Source organism: Rattus rattus, chromosome 8 (genome assembly GCF_011064425.1).
Source record: "Rattus rattus isolate New Zealand chromosome 8, Rrattus_CSIRO_v1, whole genome shotgun sequence".
Classification (NCBI taxonomy): Eukaryota; Metazoa; Chordata; class Mammalia; order Rodentia; family Muridae; genus Rattus; species Rattus rattus.
The window spans coordinates 11486872-11509233 of record NC_046161.1 but is presented as its reverse complement, the minus strand read 5'-3'; the positions used below and the strand labels follow the sequence as shown (position 1 = coordinate 11509233).

General features: G+C 44.5%; 1 protein-coding gene across 1 annotated transcript in view; it reads right to left on the bottom strand.

Annotated features, from left to right (window-relative positions):
- Window positions 1–13484: 13484 nt before the first annotated feature.
- Window positions 13485–22362, bottom strand: part of Slc36a4 (solute carrier family 36 member 4) — a 28263-nt gene continuing 19385 nt past the window's right edge. Inside the window, exons 8-11 of the mRNA XM_032909965.1 lie at window positions 21014–21112; window positions 18568–18737; window positions 14792–14961; window positions 13485–14351 (exon numbers count right to left, since the gene is read on the bottom strand). Coding sequence (XP_032765856.1) covers window positions 14047–14351; window positions 14792–14961; window positions 18568–18737; window positions 21014–21112 — 744 coding nt within the window. The 3' untranslated portion in view covers window positions 13485–14046. The remainder of the gene's footprint in view (window positions 14352–14791; window positions 14962–18567; window positions 18738–21013; window positions 21113–22362) is intronic.

Below are 22362 nucleotides of genomic sequence, written 5' to 3'. Positions count from 1 at the left end.
TTGCTTTCCTATTAGATTTGGTGTTGAGGTCTGATCCACTTGAACTTGAGCTTTGTGGGGGTATTAGATATGCATCTATTTCCATTGTATGGTTTTGGCTTCTTTGCCAAAAATCAAGTGTCCACAGTTGTGTGGTATTATTCCTGGGTCTTTGATTCTATTCCATTGATCAATCTGTCTGTTTTTCTGCCAATCTATGTGGTTTTTATTACTGTTGCTGGGCAATGCAGCTTGAAATTGGGGATGGCGATACCTCCAGAAGTTCTTTTGTTGTACAGGATTGTTTTAACTAACCTGGGGGGTTTTGTTTCTTTGTTTTTACGCATGAAGTTGAGAATCGTTCTTTCAAGATCTGAAAGGAATTGAGTTAAAATTTTGATGGGAATTACATTAAATCTGTAGATTGCTTTTGGTAAAATGGCCATTTTTACCGTGGTAATCTACTCGTCCATGAGCAAGAACGCTTGCTCCACTATGCTCACAGCAGCTTTACTTGTAATAGCCAGGAACTGGAAGCAACCTCCATGTCCCTCCACCAAACATAGATAAGGAAAGTGTGTTACATTTATACAGTGGAATGCTACTCACTATTAAAACCAAAGACATCATGAAATTTGCAGGCAAAATGGATGGAACCAGAAACTATCATCCTCAGTGAGCTAACCTAAACCCAGAAAGGCACTCATGGTATGAACTCACTAATAAGTGGATATTAGCCATAAAATAGAGTATAACCATGCTACAATCGACAGACCCAAAGAAGCTAAGTGAGAGAGAGGGCTTGAATCTCGCTCAGAAAAGGAAATAGATATAGGAGGTAAATGGGGGGAGAGAACTGGGTTGGAAGAGAGAATGGAAATGGGGGCATCTCTGGGACAAGCTGGAGACCTGGGGTGAGCCAGAGCCCTGGGACTGGGAAGGCTCCCAAGAGTCTGTGGGGACAACCCTAGCTGAGAATCCGACCAGTGGTGGATACGGAGACTCAAGTGGCCACCTCCTGTAGCCAAGTGGGACTTCCAGTGTAGGGAGGGGGACATCAACCCACCCACAAAACCTTCTACCCCAAATGTGTCCTTCCTATAGGATGCACAGGGATAAAGACAGAGCAGAGATTAGGGGACAATCAAACAATGACCGCCCAGCTTGAGACAACCCATAGAACAGAGCCAGCCTCTGAGAATATTAACGATGCTCTGCTACTTTTGCGGACTGGAGCCTAACATAACTGTCTTCTGAGATCCTCCATCCAGCAGCTGATGGAAACAGATGCAAAGACCTACAGCCAAACAATAGGCAGAGCTCTCAACGACTTGTGGAGGAGTTGAAGGAAGGACTGAAAGAACCAGAGGGGTCAAGGTCACCACAAGATGACTTATGTGACCTGTGGGGGCTCACAATGACTAAACCACCAACCAAAGAGCATGCATGTGCTAGACCTAGGCACCCACACATAGGTAGCAGGTGCAGCTTGGTCTTCATACGGGTTCCCTAAGAACTGGAACACAGGCTGTCTCTGACTCTGTTGCCTGCCTTCGGATCCCCTACCCCTAACTGGGCTGTTTTGTCTGGTCTCAGCGGGAAAGGATGCCTTATTCCTGCTGCTACTTGATGAGGAGAATGGGAGGGATTTGGGGGAGAGATATTTGAGAGTGGGACTGGAAAAAGAGGGGAAGGGGAACTTCTATCAGGATATAAAGTGAAGAAAAAGAGAGAGAAAGGAGGGAGGAAGAAGGAGAAAAAGGGGAGAGAGAGCATGCGAAAAATAAGTGTACTTGGGAATGACAAGTATTTCTTAAAGTATCACAAACAATCTTAGCTATGAACCACTTAATGATTTTACAGTAAAGGGTCACAGCCAACAGCAGCATTCTCTGCAGAAATCTGGCAAACACCACTTGCCCAACTGTCTCAGTGAAAACGAGCAGTGGCACTGTTGGATGAATGGGCAAATGCACAAACCAGTGGCCATCGTCAGACCTCGGACAGCATGTCCCAGGAGTTAGCAACTGTATGGAGCAACAGGGCCTAAAGCCTGAAGTACGGAAGCCTGACGAGTGCTGCAAATGTCTACCGACCAAGTTCTAAGGAAATTGTGCCACACAAGAAACAGTAAATTAACTGTGGGGATTTTTTTTTTACAACTTATATTTTTCCTGTGAAAACAAATAAAATTTAAAAATATGGTAACCCTAGTGAGGAAATGTATGGATTTTTTTGATGTTTTAAAAGAGGGAATCTTGCTCAATAGTTTGAACTATTTTTTTCAAGGAGCCCTGTTCTATTCTACTCTCTTTCTGATTGTCTTGTCGTCATAATCTAATACTAATTCTATTGACACAAATCTATACAGATCCCTGAGGACTTTCCATGGCTCAAATTCAGTCGGGTCTCTTACGCTGTCTTCAGATTCACTTATTCCGTCTCAGATGTATTCATTCCATTTTTGACTCATCTGATGAGGGAATTTCCTCCTGTTGCTTATGACAAGGTTTGCTATAAAACCCAGGCTGATCTAGGTTAATGTCTTTAATTCCAACAAGTGCTTTTTCTCTGTTGAGCTAATTGTGGTTCGGCCTTTCTTCTATTGCTACAGCACATTACACTAATTGACATGGGAAGGCTTAAAGGATCTCAGAATCCTGGGGGAAATCCCTCTTAGCTATTATGGTGGTTTGAATAAGAATGGTCCCATAAATTCGGGTATTCAAATACTTATGGCGTGGCACTATTTGAAAGGATTAGGATGTATGGACTTGGAGAAAGCATATCACTACGGGTGGGCTTCGAGGTTTCTCCCTGCTGCCTGCAGATCTGGATATTGAACTCCCAGCTCCTTCTCCAGCACTGTGTCTGCCTGGATGCTGCCCTGCTTACTGCTCAGGACTAAACCTCTGAAACTGTAATCCAGCCCCAATTCAATGCTTTCCTTACAAGATCTTCCATGGCTCTAGTGTCTCTTCACGGCAACAGAAATTAAGTAAGGCAGTTACTTTGCATATTCCTTTTGACATGTGCGGAGAGCCTTCTCTCAGGTAATTTTGCCTCTACACTAAAAGGGAATATTGATTCTCAGTCTTCTGTCTGTGGTATCTTTATCAGGTTTTTTTTTATTAGGAATTTACTGTCTGGCATCACAGCATAAATAATGTTCTAATTTTTGGAAGACTGTAAAAAGTTAGCTTCAGCTTTTTAAATCTAGGTCAGCTTTCGGAATTGGAGGTTGAGGTGAACTGGCACACACAGATCTCCTGAAGATAGGCTTGTGATTAATTTCCCTGCTCATTCAGAGCTTCCATAGCCAGAAACAGGGAGGTTTGTTCTTCCCAGGGTCCACTGGGAAGATCTATGTCTGCTCCCACAGCAGTGTTAGGGTCACGTTCTGCACTGACCTTTCCTGCTGCTGGGTTTCCAGTATTTGCACACTTTCAATGGCATCATATTTCAGGAGTCCTTTGAAGAAATGGAAGCCCACTTCCCTTGACTAATCCCTGACAGACCTACCTATCCTGTGTGTGTGTGTGTGTGTGTGTGTGTGTGTGTGTGTGTGTGTGTGTGTATGAAGCAGAATTGCACTGTGATATATCAGTACCTTGGAAACTAGATTGTGTTGCCTAGTATATTACCTTAAGGTTTCCATATTTACAGAACGAGAATATCATTTGATTTGCCTTAAAGCCCCAAACATGCAGCACAAAATTCAGTGAGTTGGTTTTCCTATTTTCATTCTAATCATGTATACATATGTTAGAGGAATGTTATCTACATGTGAGTGTGTGTGTGTGTGTGTGTGTGTGTGTGTGTGTGTGTGTGTGTTGTCTGTTGTTGGGACTGTTGTTCTAGTTTGCTTTCTATTGCTGTTATTAAAATTATGACCAAAAGCAACTTGGGAAAGAAGGGATTCATTTGTCTTACAGGTTCCAATTATAGCACAACACTGAGTCAACCCGCAAGACAGGAACTTGCAACTTAAGAGTTCCAGCAAGAGACCATGGAGGAGTGCTACTTACTGGGTTACTCCTCCTGGCTTGCTCAGTTTGCTTTCCTGTATGTGCTACTGACCACTTGTCTGGGATGGCACTGCTCATAGTAAGCTGGGTCATTTTACATCCATCATCAATCAAGAAAATACCCCGCAAGATAGGCCCACAGACCTGATGGATGTAATTCTTCATCCTCTTCCCAGATGACTCCTGTGTTGACACAGGCTAGAGTCAAAAATAGAAACATACATACATGTATGAATGAGTGTGTTTGTGTATGTTTGTGTAGGATACGTACATATATGGTGTATACATATACATATATACATATCTGCCATTGTAACCATATTAAATTAATATTGAAATATTACATTACATGGCTCTCTTAATTTCTATTGAATTCGTAAATAGCAGCACAATATTATCAAAACCTAAATTTTCTAAATAATTCTTACATCCAGAGAGAATGGGTATTGTTTGATACATCCTGAGTATAATCAAGACATTAGATAAACATTATCAAGGAGCTGAATTTGAATGTGGGGTTTCCTTAGTAATGAAAACCATTAAAGATTTTCAAAATTAAGGTAGCCAGTTTCTCCTGTGCTGGGCAGAATCCTTTAAACCTTTTGAGGATTCTTTAACACATTCCATTTCTTAGTCATAAATTTCCATAGTTATTACACTCATAGGAAATTCTTCTTACATCTGACCTGCTCCACTTTGAACTTGTCTCCCCCTTTTATCTCCTGACATTTTGAAGGAGGCTAGAACATACTGGAAGCATCACGTAATCACCTCCAAGAAGTCCCTACCACGTTGTGTGACTTTTGAAAAATGCCAAGGGCTATTATCGTTAAAGTGGAATAATGCCATAGAATGGTAATTAATTCGATCTTTAACTGTTCGCTGTCATCCCCTGAATGGAGAAGCAATGGATGTATTAAGTAATATATGGGCTAAAGGCATGAGGTTTAGTGTAGGCCAGGTTGAGGGGTCTCTCCTGACCCTTGGGCATGCTGTTGAACCTTATTAACTCTCATTTTCCTCTCTCAAAAACAGCTATAATAATAGTGTCTCCTTTGTGTAGTTGTAAGATTTAAACAGGTGTGATGGTGGCTAGAAAGAGCCCTGCAATGACATGGACATGGAAGAGATCTCCTTCGACTGACCTGGGCTATCAGAGCATCACGTGTTCTAGACTGTGACTGTAAAGACATCTGAGAGGTCGATTCCATTCTCATCTCTCCACATGGTCAAAGTCCAAAGCAAGTGTGAGAGATTTTTTTTCTTAAGTGTTTTTTTCTAAGCATATAAAAGAGCGGTAATTTTTAAATGTTTTCACAAACTTTAAATAATTAGATTTTTCACAGAGTATATTCTGATCCTGATTTCTTTCTTGCAACTCCTCCCAGATCCTCCCCACCCATTACTCTTTGTTTTGTTTTGTTTTGTTTTGTTTTGTTTTGTTTCTCTCTTTCACAGCAGTGTCCTCAAAGCTAGAGGACCAGACAACATTGGAACCCCTGTGGTGACCCAGCTACAGAAGCCAAGTGTTTGTCAGGACTAAAGGGGCTAATTTGTAGACTGCTTCATTCAGGCCATTAGACCACTATTAATTGGGTCAAATAGAAAGAAGCGGTAGCAGGATAAATAAGACACCATCTACAGAGCACAAATGTTAGTGTTATTCTTGGTTAGTGAGAGATAACTGCGGGTGAGGAGACACTGGGGTAATATGAGGACCTCAGCCTCCTTACTGCTTGCAGTGCCCTGTGCTCACACAGAGGGGGCAGTACTCTGTCATGCTCAGCATGGACTCCACACACTAAACCTGGAACTCTCCAGAAACAAGGCAGCATAATCCATGTAAACTATACCAATCACATGATGGCCTGTCAGGTTTATTCATTATGCAAGCCATGAGCAGATGGGCTGACGTAGTAGGTAGTTGCTGGTGAAAACGAAGCGCAAAAGAACAGGCCTTCATCTGACCTGGATGGGATCTCAGTCTCGTTATGAAGGACGTCTGGTTGTGTATTATCTGTTACTCTGGTAAGGCAAAATTCCAGAGATAAACCATTTACCAAGAAAGAGAGAGGTTTATAGTTCATGGTGAAAATCTGGTGAGATCCCCAGAGGATCTCATGGATTCCCATGTAAGGAGCTAATAAGCACATAAAGAAGCACAGAAAGAATTTGGATTCCTCATCTCTTCTGAGGCCCTGCCTCCAATGACTTAAGCATGGCTCTCTTCACCACATCTCTTAAAGGATCCATGGCACCACTCCTCAAACCAAGGACCAACCAGCGTATGAACCTTTGGGAAGAATGCATTTCAACCATACTCAAGCCACACCCAACAGTTTCTGCATTATATCCAAAAGTATTCTCTTCAATATTAAACATGCTCTTTACTAAAAATACAAAGCTTACAGCAAGCAGCCATTTCCACCCATGCCACGATCAAGCATGCTACTAAGTCTCTGGAAATAAAGAGAAGACTCAACACAGCGGGTTTAATTACTGATTTTATCTTTTAAATGAATAATGGTAGAGCCTTGGGTCCTGCAGCGTCTAGGCTCTGCATCTGTTCCTCAATTCATCAAATGTTTATTGACAGCGTCTGATGCCTAGAAGGGAAATTTACATGCATCCCAGCATCTGCACGCCTTGAACGGTGCTTGGATAACTCTGAGAATTGGGGGTTGAAATGGAAAAAGTAGATGCAGATCTCAGAATCAAAACACAGTGGAATATTGCTCCGTATTCCCTGAAGTCAAGGTTTCCTTCTTACTTGTTGAATTCTAAAATCTGAAGAGAAGAAAAGAAGCAATGTGAGGAGAAGGGCGGGCTTGGGGCTGTGAAAGGGGGTCAGTGGAAAAGGGACCTAAACCAACACAGTGTAATGTCACAGATGTGTAGAAAGTACCACCATGGAGCCCATCGCTTTATATGGTAACTTGCACTGATCGGTTTTTATTGTTAATCTGACTCAACCTAGAGTCACCTGGGATGAGGGAACCTCAAATGAAGAATTGCCTTGATCAGACTGGCCTGTGGCCATGTCTAAAAGGAATTGTCCTGAGTGATATGGGAGGCTCCAGCTCACCATGGACACTAGACTAGCGGGGCATGGGTGACAGAAATAATCCATGGTAGAATTCTCATCTGCCTAAGTAGACGGGCATGGGCATGGGGATAAACCAATAGGAGGTGACAGAGAACAATCCAGAAAGCAGCTATGACAATTTTAATGAACATGGCCCCTTTGGGCTCAGATTTGAATGCCTGGTCCCTAGTTAGTAGAAGTGTTTTTGGAAGAATTAAGAGGCATGACCTTTATGGAATAGGTGTGTCACTGGGGTCTAAAGAGCTCACACCATTCCTTAGTTTTCTTCTCTTACCTCTCCTCTCTTCCCTCCCCCTTTCTCCTTACCCTGCCTCTCCCCTCTCTTTTTTCTCCCCTCCCTTGCCACTGGTTTGTGGATTAAATGCAAGCTATCAGCTGCTGCTCCAGCATCATATCTGCCTACCTGCTGCCATGCTCTTGCCAACATTATGATAACAACCAAGCTCCTGAAACCATAAGCAAGCCCCCAATTAAATGTTTCCTTTTATAAGTTGCCTTGGTCGTGATGCCTCTTCACAGAAATAGCAAAGCAGGGGTTGGGGATTTAGCTCAGTGGTAGAGCAGCGCTTGCCCAGCAAGTGCAAGGCCCTGGGTTTGGTCCTCAGCTCCGGAGGGGGGGGGGGGGATGGTTTAAGAAATAGCAAAGTAATTCAAACAGCAGCCCTCATCCATGGTTTCTGCCTCTGCCTCTGCCTCTGCTCCTGCTGGAGTTCTTGCCCTGACTTTCCTCCATCATATTGTGCCTTGAATACAAGCCAAATAAAAACCTTTCCCTTCCAAGTTGCTTTTGATCAGGGTGTTTAATCATAGCAACAGGAAAGAAAACTAGAGGTAGAAATTTAACTTTTTAAAAAACCGAGTAATCCAGGTTCCTTTCCACCTTATTGTAACAGAAACAAGTCCCCTGCCACTGCGTTTTCAGGGTCCCATGTGGGTGCTTGGTTCTAATGGTGAGCATTCCACAGGTTTTGGTCCCTCCCAAGTCATTTGTCTCCACAGCATGGGAGGAGGATGTGTGGGCGGGAATGCTCTCAGTGTAGCTCTGAACATCATGCTCTGGCTCTCCGTGCCCGTGACTGAGATGAAGATGAACCCATGCGGACAGCTCAGAGTGAGCCAGTTCTTACTAACTTCATCACTTCACCTGCTGAGGAGGATGAAAAGTCCAAAGAACAGTTTGCCAAAGCAGCTCCTGGTCAGCAGTGCCAATGAGTTTCCTCAGGGGTCCATAGAAAATCCCAAAACAGGATTCCTGAAATTCAAACTTCCTTAGGAGTATTGCTTTGGTCTCAATCTTCGTATTTTAAAATCGTACTTAATAGCACAATTGCCTTTTCATATAAAATAATACTCTCCCTAGTGTCTCATGACATTCCGACAGATGTTTTCAATCCTCCTTTCTCTTCCTGACGTGTGTGCTTTCTCGGCCCCTCTCTGGACTGGGGCTGGGCAGGCGATTAGTCCCAGGCATTACCATGAAGGTGGAAACAGCATCTCTCTAGTCCAGTCTCTTTTTATTTCTTTTCCCTCCGTGGTGACTGTGGTGGTGGCACTGATGAAAGATCTGGATGCTGCTTCCACGTGGAGAAGAGCCCAGGGTTCAATGTTGTAACACAAATCAGAATTAGACTTTTATTAATTAGTACAGATGGCGGGACAATGAGAGATGGCTTCTCACCATGGGGATATTTCCCTATATATTAGAGTGGAGAGAGAAGGGGTGGCCTGTCTCTTCTCTTGTGAGACAAACACATGTCCCACAGACAAGGGATTTTTGTTTACTGGTTTGGTTTTCACGATAGGGTCTTCTTCAGTAGCCCGGCCTGGCCTAGAGTTTCAGCTCTCCTGACTCGGCCTCCTCAGTGTGCTCTGCCCGCCCAGCAGGGCTTTGCTGTTATTTTCTGTTTGCAGCCTCTCTCTCTTGATGAAGTTCCTCACATACCTTGAGATGTCCTTGTCTCAAGTTCACAGGATCAGAATTCCTGGGAGTCGAGATATAAGTACCTTTGTTTCCTTTGATAAGGGGATGGGATGAAGCTTTCTGAAGCCATTGTCCCATTTTATCCAGTGATATGGCTGATACCTGGTCATTTCAAGGCTTTTTCAAAGGACACATCAAATTCTACAGATTTACGGAGCACAATGTGAGGTGTTAAAGCTCGTACACAATGCACGGTGATCAAGTCACAGAGCTGACACTCCCGTCAACTCAGCGTTTATCGGTCCTTAGTGGGATCAGGCATTTGCCACATTTAAGCTCCTTTGACATAATGGGAGTGGTAAGCCGACTAGTGCATGTCCCTGGGCTCATGGTTCTCAGGGTCCTCTCATTTTTCCTCTACTCTTAAACCTTTGAGGCACAGACTTCCCATAAAGACTGTTCCCACTATTCATTAAGAAAATATTCACACATCTCCCTCACACATACGCAGTAATAAGAATGCAATAAAACTTAAGTAATGAAAATTGGGAGGGGACAGCAAAATGTCTCAGGGGCTACAGAAGCCTGAGGACGTGAGTGTGATACCTGAGATCCCATGTAAAGACAGGAGAGAGACAACTCCACAAAGCTGTTCTCTGACCTCCACACACACTGCGGCAAATGCAGCCATATACTAATAAACAAAATAAAAATTAAAGATTTAATAGAAGAAAATACTTCCCTTGTGCCATTTTCAGCTAGGATATTTCGTATAATATTTAACCTTATGAGTGGAAAACTGAAGAGGCATTCATTAGCAAGCAAAATAATTATACTTTATTGACAACTCAGAAGTCACAGTACTTTCAGACATTTTCAGACTCTTTTACAAAGAAAAATAAATTATAAGAAATGACACACAAGTCCAATGAAACTTTACTTTCAATAACGTTTACAAAATCATTTTTGAAAACCATAAATCGATAGCCTGAATTGTTGCTGTCATGATTATGGATCTTCCTATGTGATCATCATCTGGTCCTATCTGGGGTGGAGTAGCTGAAGTGGATTCAGACGGGAGTCCCTGTGGGGTAACATGCATGGACGCACACAGGAACGAGCCCATTCTAACAGGAAATCGGGTGACTTGTCATTTCACTCGTTAGGCAATAAATTCTAGACCTAGCCGTTTCCTAAGCCGTTTCCTTTTTACATCCTAGGTCGGAACCAACGAGATGCAGAAAGTCATGTGTGGCCAGTAACATGCAGCCATCAACAACAGGAAGAATCCTGTTATCTGTGAGAGACAAATCCTTCACATTCTCTTAATTAAGGGACAATAACTGAGCCAAGCTGATCAAAACAAACACATTTTCCAACATTTTATAATTTGACATTATTGGTGCTTTCTAACGGTTTTACTGCTCAACAGTTAGCATCTGCTGAATCATCCATGTTCTAGAAACAACTGCATTTATTATCTCCTGGGCTCTGCGCCGTATCCCTCCCATCTTGACTGAGGAAAGAGGAGTTGCACACAGACCTACCGTATGCTGCCAATGTGCTGTGGGCACCCAAGGGAAATGGTGAGCCTGTAAAACCTAGTTAGAAGGGCACCGATGTGCACCTAAACTGGCATTCTCTAGGACCACAAACACATACACCAAGTAAGATCAAACCCTGTTAGGAAATTCACAAGTGCACTGCCACAAATGGCTTACAAACACTTTAAGTACATCATCATCATTGGGGTTGGGGATTTAGCTCAGTGGTAGAGCACTTGCCTAGCAAGCGCAAGGCCCTGGGTTTGGTCCCCAGCTCCGGAAAAAAAAAAAAAAATAAGTACATCATCTAACAAGACTCAGAGCCGGCTTTGGTGGCAGGTCAGAGAGAACAGACAGGACAGGAAAGTATGGGGGCACTGCAAACACAGCTCTGTGTACGTCAAGTGGCGCCAGCTAACCCGAAAACTTCCCAACTCCTACTTGCTCAACTGTGGAGAAACGGGGCCACACGGAGGGGAAGATCCTGTGTTGAAAGTCGTGTGGGAAGTGTTTTGACGGACTGAGACACCAATGCACTCCGTGGAGTGTCAGGAAACAGTGTCACGAGGCGAATGGCTGAGTCTGCCCATGGGGGGCAAACAGCAGCTTTCCCAATGCTGCTCAGAGGAAACCACATCCAGGCAACTGACTGGCTCTCCGAGACAGTTCCCACCACGACAGAAGTAACTGCTGGAGTCACCTCTGCCACGTGTGATCCATCAGGACAGTTCAACATGTGTGCCTGCTTCCCCTTCCTCCGGGTCCCCAAACAAAAGGAATAGCTGCTAGAATCGAAATATCTTCTCCAAAAATCTTTAGAAAATACAGTTCTGTAAAAGCAAATATCAGAGGGAAATTATCAAACCGTAAGGATGTCTTCAGGGTCCCTTAAACAAGTGCGTGCTTTTACACTGCTTGTAAACAGTGCCTCACGCCGCAAACTAAAACCATCCCCTCTTTCACCACGTCTTCCTTTCTGTGCTGACTCCTCTTGTGCTGACAATCTGGGGACTTCCGGACGGGCTGCTGACTCCGCAGTCTCACCACAGAGGACGTCCCAGCTGATGAGACGCTCGCCCCGTGCGCAGAACTTAAAAAGCCCCGCAGTGACCCGCTCGCTAAAAACCTGCTGCACTTGAATTCCGCAAGGAGCAGGTGAAGACACAAAAATAAAACAAGGCCAAGTACAGATACGACGTGAACACAGCTGACAAGAGCCGTGTGCCGCTGTACAGTTTTAAATACCTAACACATTCCTCACAGTCCAATTCCAATGAAATCACTTTCCTCACAACCTCATCCACTGCCTAAGGCTGAAGACTTGAAGTAACAATTTAACATAAAATATCACAATTATTAGAAATATCTAACATAAATGTTTTTAAAGTTTTGGTTCTTATGAATGCATAGCAAAATAAAGCTTCTGATATATTTATAGGCTCAGACTTAAAGACAAAGTAATGAGGTACGCAAAGCCACACCTGAATAAATTAACATTTACATAAGCATAGAGAATCCCCCAGGTGGCTTGGTAATGTCTTCCAGATAACACATTACAGAGCCAATGGGCAAAGACGTCAGCGACGACCCACCCGTCCCTCGAACCCCCAGTTCTCCTCTTCGTCATCAGGGGAGCTTGGTTGCTTTGGCTAGGGTGTGTGAAGACAGGGAGAAGACAGCATCTCTCTGGACGATGCCTAAAGTGCCCGGTCTTTCCCAGACAGTTCCCTATCGTCTCCAGTTTTCTTAAACATCCATCCCACAGTTCATCTGCCCATTCAGATCAACGGACGACGGCAGTAAGGAATGCTATGTGGCGAGGAGGCTCTAGAGTTCTGTGTTTATCAGGTATCTAAGAGGCCTGCAAACCTAGGAGACAGGAAGCATGGGCTAGATCACTACAGAGTTAGCCAGCTGTTTAAGGGGCCTCGCCTCCCGGGCCTCCGCCCTACAGCACACCCTGTGGCTGCCAGTCTCCGGCTGTGTAAAGGACTGGTAGCCTCTCCCTGTTTGAGGTCTTGGATTTCTTTTCTGGCTTTTTATCGTGTCACAAATACTATTCAGAGATAGGACACTCTCCCAAAGGATGAAAATGTAATTGAACTTTACACTAACATTAAACTGAATGTGCTTTTTAATTCTTACTGACTGTGACACGAAAAATAATTGTTTCAATGGGTCAAGTATCAGGTTCTCTTGACTCCAGGCTAAGTCCTCTTGACCAAGTAACCTAACATTTCTGGGACTCCATTTCCTACAACGTTAGCCATCCTGGCGAATTTTAAGTCAGTTTAACACAATCTGGAGTGGTTTTGGAAGAGACTCAATCAAGACAATGTCTCTGCAAGACAGAACTGCAGGCAAGCCTGTGGGGGCATTTTCCAGATTGATGATGAGGTGGGAGGGCTATACCCACTGTGGGTGGTACCAACCCGGGCTGGCTACCCTGGGTACTATACAAAAGCAGGCTGAGCAAGCCACGAGAAGCAAGCCACGAGAAGCAAGCCACGAGAAGCAAGCCAATAAGCAGCACCCCTCCATGGCATCTTCGTCAGGTCCTGCCTCCAGGTTCCCGCCTTGAGTTCCTGCCCTCACTCCCCTTAATGAAGGACTGTGGTGTGGAACTGTACACTGAAGCCTTCTCCTGCAGAACTGCTTCTGGTTGTGCTGTTGTATCACAGTGACAGAAACCCAACTAAGAGAGCAATAACTCCCTTAAGCTAAGACAGAACTAAGGGAGCAATAACTCCCTTAAGTTAAGACAGAACTAAGGGAGCGATAACTCCCGTAAGCTAAGACAGAACTAAGACAGAACTAAGGGAGCGCTATTCCAGATACCTCTGTGACCTTTTCACCTACGACTGAAACAGGAAGTCAGAGCCTTGCTCAGTGACCCTGACGCTGCACAATAAAGCGACTCTGGCTCTGGGAACGCTGTACTGCTCACACGGTGGTCAGTGGGAATCTGCCATCCCTCCAAGGCATCGCCCCGTCAGCAGCATCACCCACGGAAGAAAACACCATCAGTGCATTTTTGTGCACACGTACACAGGAGGTAAACACTGCTATTGTGGGATGCTTCCAAGAGGTTTTTAAAACTATGCCTCTGTTTAATTTATACCCTGTTGAAATCCTTTGTCTTCTCAATGGTGGTAAGAAAGATGACCCAAAGCATTTCTTACAGAAACAAAGAATATCAGGCTATGCTTATTGTTTACGTTTTGAATTTTAAACTTTTTCAGTCTTCAAAGCTAATTTAAAATGTTTCATTGTCATTAGATAAAAGCAATAATCTGCTATAGGTTATCACAGCTGCAAAAGATGTCAGTTCACAGTCAAATTACAATACTCTGCCGACAAAAACAGGAGTTTGGCACTGTGTTTAGTGTATGGCGATACACTGTACCCGTCCTTGATTGCTGTTGGAACTGGGGTGACAACCGAGGGTTCACCGCTCTTCTCCCACTATTACAAACCACTTGATACGCATGTAGAGTTCACGTTCAGAGAGAGACTCTGGGAGGCGCCATCAGCAACTGCTGTAGTTGGATAAATAATTTCTTCAACGGTGACATACGTGCCCAACAAGAAGCCCACGAACCCAGTGAACGCTATGGAAATGTTCTTCAGGATCATCCATACGTTGTAATGGTCCTTGGAAAACGTCAGGATCTCCACAAGCGGGGGCAGGATCAGGGCTAGTGTGCTGCTACTCACAGCCCCCACGAAGGAGATCACAATGTCCAGGCGGGGAATGAGAACCGCGCCAGCACCTATAACAAAAACACGGTTCCTGTTGACATGCATGCTACACACGTAGGGACTAACAGCAGATCCTCTTACACAGTGAGAGTAATTAGCAGAAGTCACCACTTATGGGAAACTGACAGAATTCATTCCAATCTAAGGAAGAACAGACCAGAGAAACATTTGCTGGACTCATACTTAACAACATTTCTCAAGTAAACAACTCGTAACTTTTTGGATAGCGATGTTTCTAATAGTAACTGTTTACAAAATACACAATTTAAGCAGTTCTCATTTTTTTTGGTTCTTTTTTTTTTTTTTTTTTTTTTCCGGAGCTGGGGACCGAACCCAGGGCCTTTCGCTTCCTAGGCAAGCGCTCTACCCCTGAGCTAAATCCCCAACCCCAGCAGTTCTCATCTGAACACACGAAAGTCAACCACTATGACAGACACGCACTGATACTTACAGGTGATACTAACCAAGAGGGACCGTATCCCAAAGTCACAGATGCGCTTCCATTTGGCATGAAGTCTAGCAGTGACTGCGGGGATAATGATCTCTGCTGGGACATAGAACTGAATAGAATAGGTCACAAAAATGCCAAAGGAATACAGGATTTTCACTGACTGATACAACCTGTTGGAAGAAAAGAAATTCAACATTTAGTTTTTCTTAATGTGAATCTGACTTTGCTCTTTTTTGAATTTTCAGAGGGTAAACAAGAACTATATATAGAGCAGAAGCCACTTTAGAAACCTCCTAATCAAAGATGCTTGTCTGTGCAAAGGCCAACCAAGCTAGATGTGGTGGGGCACGACTCTAATGCCAGCACTCAGGAGGCCAAGGCAGGAGGACTGCTCTAAGTTCCATAACAATCTGGGCTACATATGTAGTGACTTCCAGACCAGGATGTGGCTACAGAATAAGAACCCTGCTGAAGGAGTTGAAACCATGACTAACTTCATTTCTAGTCCTCGTGCAGACAGAAGAGCCTGGTGAGGCTGAGCACAGACTTGGGGATGTGGTGCTCAGAAGACAGCATCTAGGGCCAAGCCAGTCCACCGAGCTTATTCTCAGCCCCAAGGAGAGACTGTCAAAGCTTTCAAAGCGGGATTTTTTTCAACTTTGGAAAAACTTGACTATCCCTGTTCCTTCTTTAAAATAGTGAGTCACAGCCTCAGTGATCTACATGTAGAAGAAAATGTCATATTAGGCTCTGAATCTGGGTTCTCCTTGCTTGACATTTTTGTTAGCCAAAGGTCACAAGGAGAGCATCTGGGTCATTTCAACTACCAGAGTTCTCTAAGGTACACCTGCTTCATGTATTAACAATCACGCACTATGGGAATAGATCTGTTGCTCTTTGATTTGTGGTATAAACTTTCCCTTTAAGGTCAGGGCTTCAGAACTGCACATTAATGTTCAACCATATAAACATCTCTAGAATTCTCTAATGACTCACTTTATGTGATACACATGGATAAATATATATGGTGTGGCAGGGCAGGGCAGGGCAGGGCAGGGCAGAACAGGGCAGCTATTCATCCATCTTGTATTGTTGCTGAGGCCATACAGGTTAACTACAATTTCATCTCCTTGATGGAGAATCCCATGGAAAAGTACCCAGCTCTATTCCAGAAACTGAGGTCAAGATGCCCCAGCCAACTTATCTTAGCTTCTGTTAAACTGCTTGCTTGTGTAAACCTCCCCAAATAGCTGCCTTGTAAGATACCAGGAGGATGAGGGTTTTGTCTTTAAAAGTCCCTTGTTCTAAATGCTCAGGGCTAAAATTGGGTGCCCAGATATGTATGTATGGTCCAAGCCAGCCAGAATAAAGACTGAAACTGGCTATAAATTGTGGGCAGCTGAGTGGGCAGCTCTAGAGGGCTCCCTGTAAACGGTAGTACTTCAGGTAATGTATGAAATGTGACTGTCTTTAGATTTCTACCTTCATGATGGGCCCCTGCCAAAACTCAGCATGCACTTCGATTCTTACGATTTTAATTAATTATTTATGTGCTTTGTCTGCATGTGTGTCTGTGCACCATGGGAATGCCTGGGCCAGGTATCCATTTGGAGGCCAGAAGAGAGCATCAGATTCCCTAGGACCGGAATTACAAAAGCCATCCTGTGGGAATTAAACCGCGTCTTCTGGACGAGCGGCAAGTTCTCCGCATGAGCAAGAGCTGAGCCACCTCTGCAGAGCCTCGGCATGACAGTGACATCTTCAGAGAAACGGACAGAATGTGTGGACTCACGCAGGCTGAGTAAACGAGAAGCCTACTCCTCTCGTGTGTGAGTGATAACATTAGTGCACTGTATTCCAATACTTTGAGCATTCTGTTTATTTTATGTTTTTATATTAAAATTCACTTGCACGCTTTAAGAAACAAGCTAGAAAGAGGCCAGAGTGCTGTGACCCTGGGGCAGTGCTGCAGACTGGGGCGGGAACACCTCCTGGGCTCCTTCCCTGTGGAAATACCAAGGCCCACTGTCTCACCAAGAGTGGGATACGTGTGGGAAGCGCCTCTCCTCGGACCAAATCCTATTATCCTAAAAGGATATCAAGGCCTGTACTTTCAGCAGGCGATTAATCAGGGCTAAGCTCATCTCTGACAGCTTAAGACTTACAGCCGTAAGAGTACAGACAGCTCCCCAACAGCTCCCTAGTCTATGAGCAAGGAGGACGCAGGGGGCTTCTGCAACAGCACGTTCACCTTAGGAATGAGTAGATGGAGTAAAACTAGGTCTGAAATGTGGCAAATGACGTAATTAGGCCTGGAAATAATAAATCTTAATTTAAAAATTACCCAACAATGTACTTAGCTAGAGCCTTAAAAGTTAACTATAAATGGTTGTGGCTGGAAATACACAAACTTACTAAGTGACTATTCGTTCAAATATTCTGATAAGCAATTACAGAGAATTAAACATTCTCGTTAATTCACTGTTCATTTAAAAGAGGAGCATTGCTTTTCTTCTAATTATACTTTATTGTTGTGTTTTCAAAGTATGGCTGATAATATGCTTTAAAATGAAAATAGGTTCACAACCACTTTGCATATAAATGTAATTATATATACTCCACTGACAGAAAGCTGGAGTTACACAGCTAAAAGCGGTTAGTGTTAACACCATTCTGTATGCAGTACTGTTACTTAGTGCTACAGGGAGCACTGCTTCTTCACAGACATGTGCTACAGAGGTGAGCACTGCATAAACTGGCTTTTCAACCCCGCAAGTGTAATTCGGAAATGACAGTGTGTTCAAACAGGTCATATAAAAGCACCCGTTTCATTTTTACCTATTTTCTGTTCCAAAAGCCCATTTGTTTCTACAGTTGGCATGTGTACTTTCAATAATGCTTAATGGTTTTTCTCAACTTTTCAACCTTTGTTCTCATTTCAGTAATAAGTATCCACAGAGTTGTGCTTCCTGAATCACACACAAAAGACGTGAGGGAACGCATAGCCCCAGGGCCGTTCTGCTCTCTCACTTTCCAGAACACTCTAAGCTTTGAAAGGCAGCTCCCTCCACCTGTATCTCTTAGCCAGGGACAGTAACAGGTCCACAGCAGCAGACAGGGAAGCAGAGACCACACTGCACCCAGCCAAGAAGAGACTCGGACGACCTCTCTAACGGAACTCTCTCTTTACTCTGACTTGTTCTCCTGCTCTTCAGGATTCTGCTGTGTCCCAGGATAATTTCTGGAGGCTTTTTTTTTTTTTTTTTGCTAGCTGAAAAATCAGGTGACTTGCAAGGCTTTCTTGAGGCTAAGCTATGATTGGATAGTCATGGAGTCACAAGCCCCAACTTGCTCTCTTCTAACTTGAGAACCGTGGCTAGCAGGGTGTGGGTGAGGCAGTGGTGTAGAAAATGGAAGGTCACACACACTCAGGCTTGAACTGGGACCATATGAGCATGGTTTCATGCAGTCCTGCCCGTCCTCTGTGCCCTGGCTGGAACAGAGTGCATATTTCTCTGCATGCTTTCTCTTCAGCTCCTTTTGCAGTAAGACCTTCCACGGATACCTCTGTGGATGAAGACTGCTCTTGTTTCTACCCATGTCTCCTAAGTGAAATTTCAAGCACCTCTAATGCATTTTCAGTTTCCACTAATAAGGAAATCATAGTAAGAAGTTTAAACGCGTAAATCATCATCTAGAAACATATCTTACCCATGAATCTTGGTAAATTACATCTAAGACGCCTAAGTTCGGACGAATGAGTCATCTCCACTTACCACACGTCCTGGGGAAGATTCAGTGTTATGCTGCCTTTGATCTCATCGCGGAAACACATGTAGCCTAACGTGGCCAGGCTGATGTATAGCACCGTGACGATGGCCATGCCAATGTTCAACGCCTGAGGGAAGCGCTTGGACTCTCTCATTTGGTTTTCCAGTGGCAGCACCTAAGAGGAGAGTAACATTAGCTGCTTTTAAAGGAGCAGGGTACAGGAATTGCAGAATAACCACAGTCTTGTTAGATAGACAAGTTGGTCTGTCTTTTGTAGTCTGTGTGGAAAATCTTATCTTTGATCCACATTTAAGTGCCATTTTCTATGTGATATGTAGACGTGTGTGTGTTTGCATGTGTGTGTGGTTGATGTCCGTGTCTTCTATTGCTTTCCTCCTCAGACTCCCCCTGCCCCGTGGGTTTTCTTAGAGAGGGCTTCACAACATCGCCCTGGCTAGCCTGGAGCTGCACAGACCAGCCTGACCTCCAGCTCAGTGATCTGCCTGCCTCTGCCTCCACATTCTGGGACTAAAGGTGTGACCATCACACCAAGGTTCCAGCTGTTTCCTCGGTTTCTCACTGAACCTGGAGCTCACTGAGTAGGCTAGGCCGCACGCCTGTGAGTTCTAACAATCTACCTGTTTCCTCCTCCTAGCACTGGGGTTACAGATGCACCTCTACCCACCTTTTCTGTGGGTGATGAGGTCCCCCTTGTGCTGCAGGCATTTTACCAACTGACCTGTCTCCTCAACCCCTGCTTCTATAGGTTTTGATACTACTTTTTTTTTTAATTCACAAAAAGGTTTGATATCAGCTCTGAGGCAGTAACCTGCTGGTTATTTTTTAAAAATATATTTTTTAAAGAATTATTTATTTTATATATATGAGTGCACTGTAGCTGTCTTCAGACACACCAGAAGAGGGCACCGGATCTAGTCCATCGTCTAAGAACTAAGTGGGAATTGTCTATACCTGCTGAAGGGGGAGGCTCTGCCTGGGATCCTGGAGTCATTAGTTCCATCATTATGTCACTGTGGACTTGGAGAGATTGGTTATGTACGCTGAGTAGTAACCCGCCAATGCCATGCCCTCCATCACTCATCCTGTTCCAGCCTTTGTCACTGTGAAATGGCCAGGCACTCGTGCATCCCTGATGTTGTCTGCCACAGTGTCCCTCCCAGCATCCCCTTCCTCTCTGGCCTACAAAGAACCCCATGCTCACTTTGGATTCCATGGTTTCCATTTTCATCAGATATTTTTCTCCACTGAACTTAGTCTTTTTCTTGGAGCACAGCACTTAGAATTAGGGTTTCCATGCTAAGGGTGCTGTATGAGGAGTATTGCTTCTAACCGCTCAGGAGACAGAGCTCGTGAAGCTCACCTGCATATGAATGCACATGAAACCCTTGCCCCCGAGAGGCAACTCCTGAAAGTTGTGCTCTGAATTCCCCAACCCACACCATATACACCTTTAAAAAATGTGTTATTACAGTGACCAAGAGCACTGGCTGCTCTTCCAGAGGACTTAGGTTTGATTCCCAGCACCCACACAGTGGCTCACGTCTACTGTAACTCCAGTTCCAAGGTCTCAACACCTTCTTCTGGTCTCATGGGAACTAGGCATGCGCTTGAGTGTACAACCATCCACATGCATAATAGAAATTTTAAAATTTAAAAAAAAATGCTCTATTTGGGCATGCTTGAATATGTGGGACACAGAGAAAACAAACTTTCCATGAGTTGTGTTTCTGAAGTTATATGATACTTACAAGAGTTTTCAGTATGCGGCCTTAAGGCTTTTATAGGCTTACACTCCCAATAATTACTCCCAATAATGCTAAAACTCTAATCTAAAACTGAGACCCTAAGAAACACATCTAAGATTAAGTTACTCGTCAGTAGAAAAGCTAAACAATAGTTCAAGTCTACCGCACCGACTGTTAGGTCTCAAATCCAGCTCAAGTCTCACTGGTAATATCTGTGGCTCCTCCTAGCACGCCTCACCCCGCCCTGCCCTAAACCCCTCCCTCCCAGGGCTGGGCTTCCACTTCACTTCCCCCAGCCTGATCCTTACAGAACACAGCCATTCTGGCTACCCTGGTCTCTTGGTCTCCTGTCCAGACGCCTCTGCTGGTCCTTGGTTGGAGGCTCCTCTCTTGCTCTCCCTCACAGTCTCCCCTCATGGACTGGTTTCGCCTGCCAGCCATGTTCAGCTGGGACTCTTCCCTCTGCCTATTTTCTCTTATATCTATAATAAAAATCTCAGGAGTGGTCGTATCCCCCACCTGTTATTTCATTTTGTAATTTGTCCACCAAAATGGGAATCATGGTCTATGAGTACAAGAAATTAAAACACTGAAAGAAAATGTGTGCTTTCATATAGTTTGACTATATAGAGTCTTGTGCTAACTTTAGAGTTTAAAATCCAACCAAGCAATGGCAAGTTCTTACCACGCCTATGCCTTCAAAAGCAAACACAGCGGTACCGAAGAACAGTGGGTATTTCTTCCACCCTGCGACTATCGGAAGGTTGTGGGGATCCGGCATGTTCTGCAGAAGACAGAAAAGAAGGAAAAAGAAACCGTGTTATAGCTTCATCTAATTCTACCAAAATTATACAGCAGACTCACACTCTCACAAGCTTCACAAAGCAACCGGGGTTATGACATTGAGCAAACACTTCATGTCTCCTATGTTAGGGGAGGTCAAACTGTTAGGATGTAGATAGTTGCTGAAGAAACTGTTTCCCTGACAACCACACAATCCTCCTGCGAACCTATGTGCACTGGCCAGTAGCGGGCAGCACATGGGGCACATCTCCTGCCATATAAGAAGTGCACGGGCACTGCTGTGGTCTCCATGTGTCCCTCCTCCTCCATTCTCTATGACATCTGGCTCCTGCCTTCCTCCCTAGGTGTCCCTGGCACAAGTGTCCTGGGGTTTCAGTGTGCTCTGACACAGCGTGGACGACCCCACTGTCCTTCATTACTTGGCACCAACTCAGTAATGCTTCCCAGTCTCTTGATCTAGACAAAGTCACTGCAGCACACCTGGCTCAAACCCACTGACTACAATGACCGTTCCTCCAGATAGCCTAATTCTAGCCTTCCTTGCCACCGCCTTCCTCTCTGCCTTGCCTACGGAAGGAGAATTCAAGGCCAAGGAGAGAAGCTCTGCAGACGGAAGTGTGAAGGCACGTGGGGAGTCTGGGAACGTGGAGGTTGGGAACGTGGAGGTTGGGAACAGTAGAGGCGCATGCAGAATTTCATGATATGAAGGTGCCGTGTGAACCAGAGTGAGCAGGAGCTTCGTCATCTGCAAATGCTGAACTGCTCTCCAGTGTGCAGATGTCGTGCGCTGTGCTCTTCGCTCTCCTGGGAGAGCTACTTTTCTAAGGAAACTTGAAGCAGATGCGGCATGAGTGTGTCTGAACTGCTAATGGAAATGTTCTGATTATCTTAGAAGTAATATACTTAATCGATTAGATCATGAGGAAATAAAACAGAAACCCTCAACTGGATTAAAAGTCCTGAGACTTCAAAGAGTGACCTCGGTTTTCATTACTGCAGAGTCTACAAACAAAGGAGTCACACACGTGTGCCATGGCAGTGGAGGGCATGTGGCAGCAAGCACAAAGCTTGGAGAATTATACACACGCCCACCCTTGTGACTGACTCAAATCTCAGAAGCACAAGCCCAATAACTCAATCAGCTGAGTCACAGGACGCTCAGAGTAAGAGCCCGATCCTAAATCTCACAGCAGCTCTACCAGGAAAGGCAGGAGGTTTGGAAACAGCCAC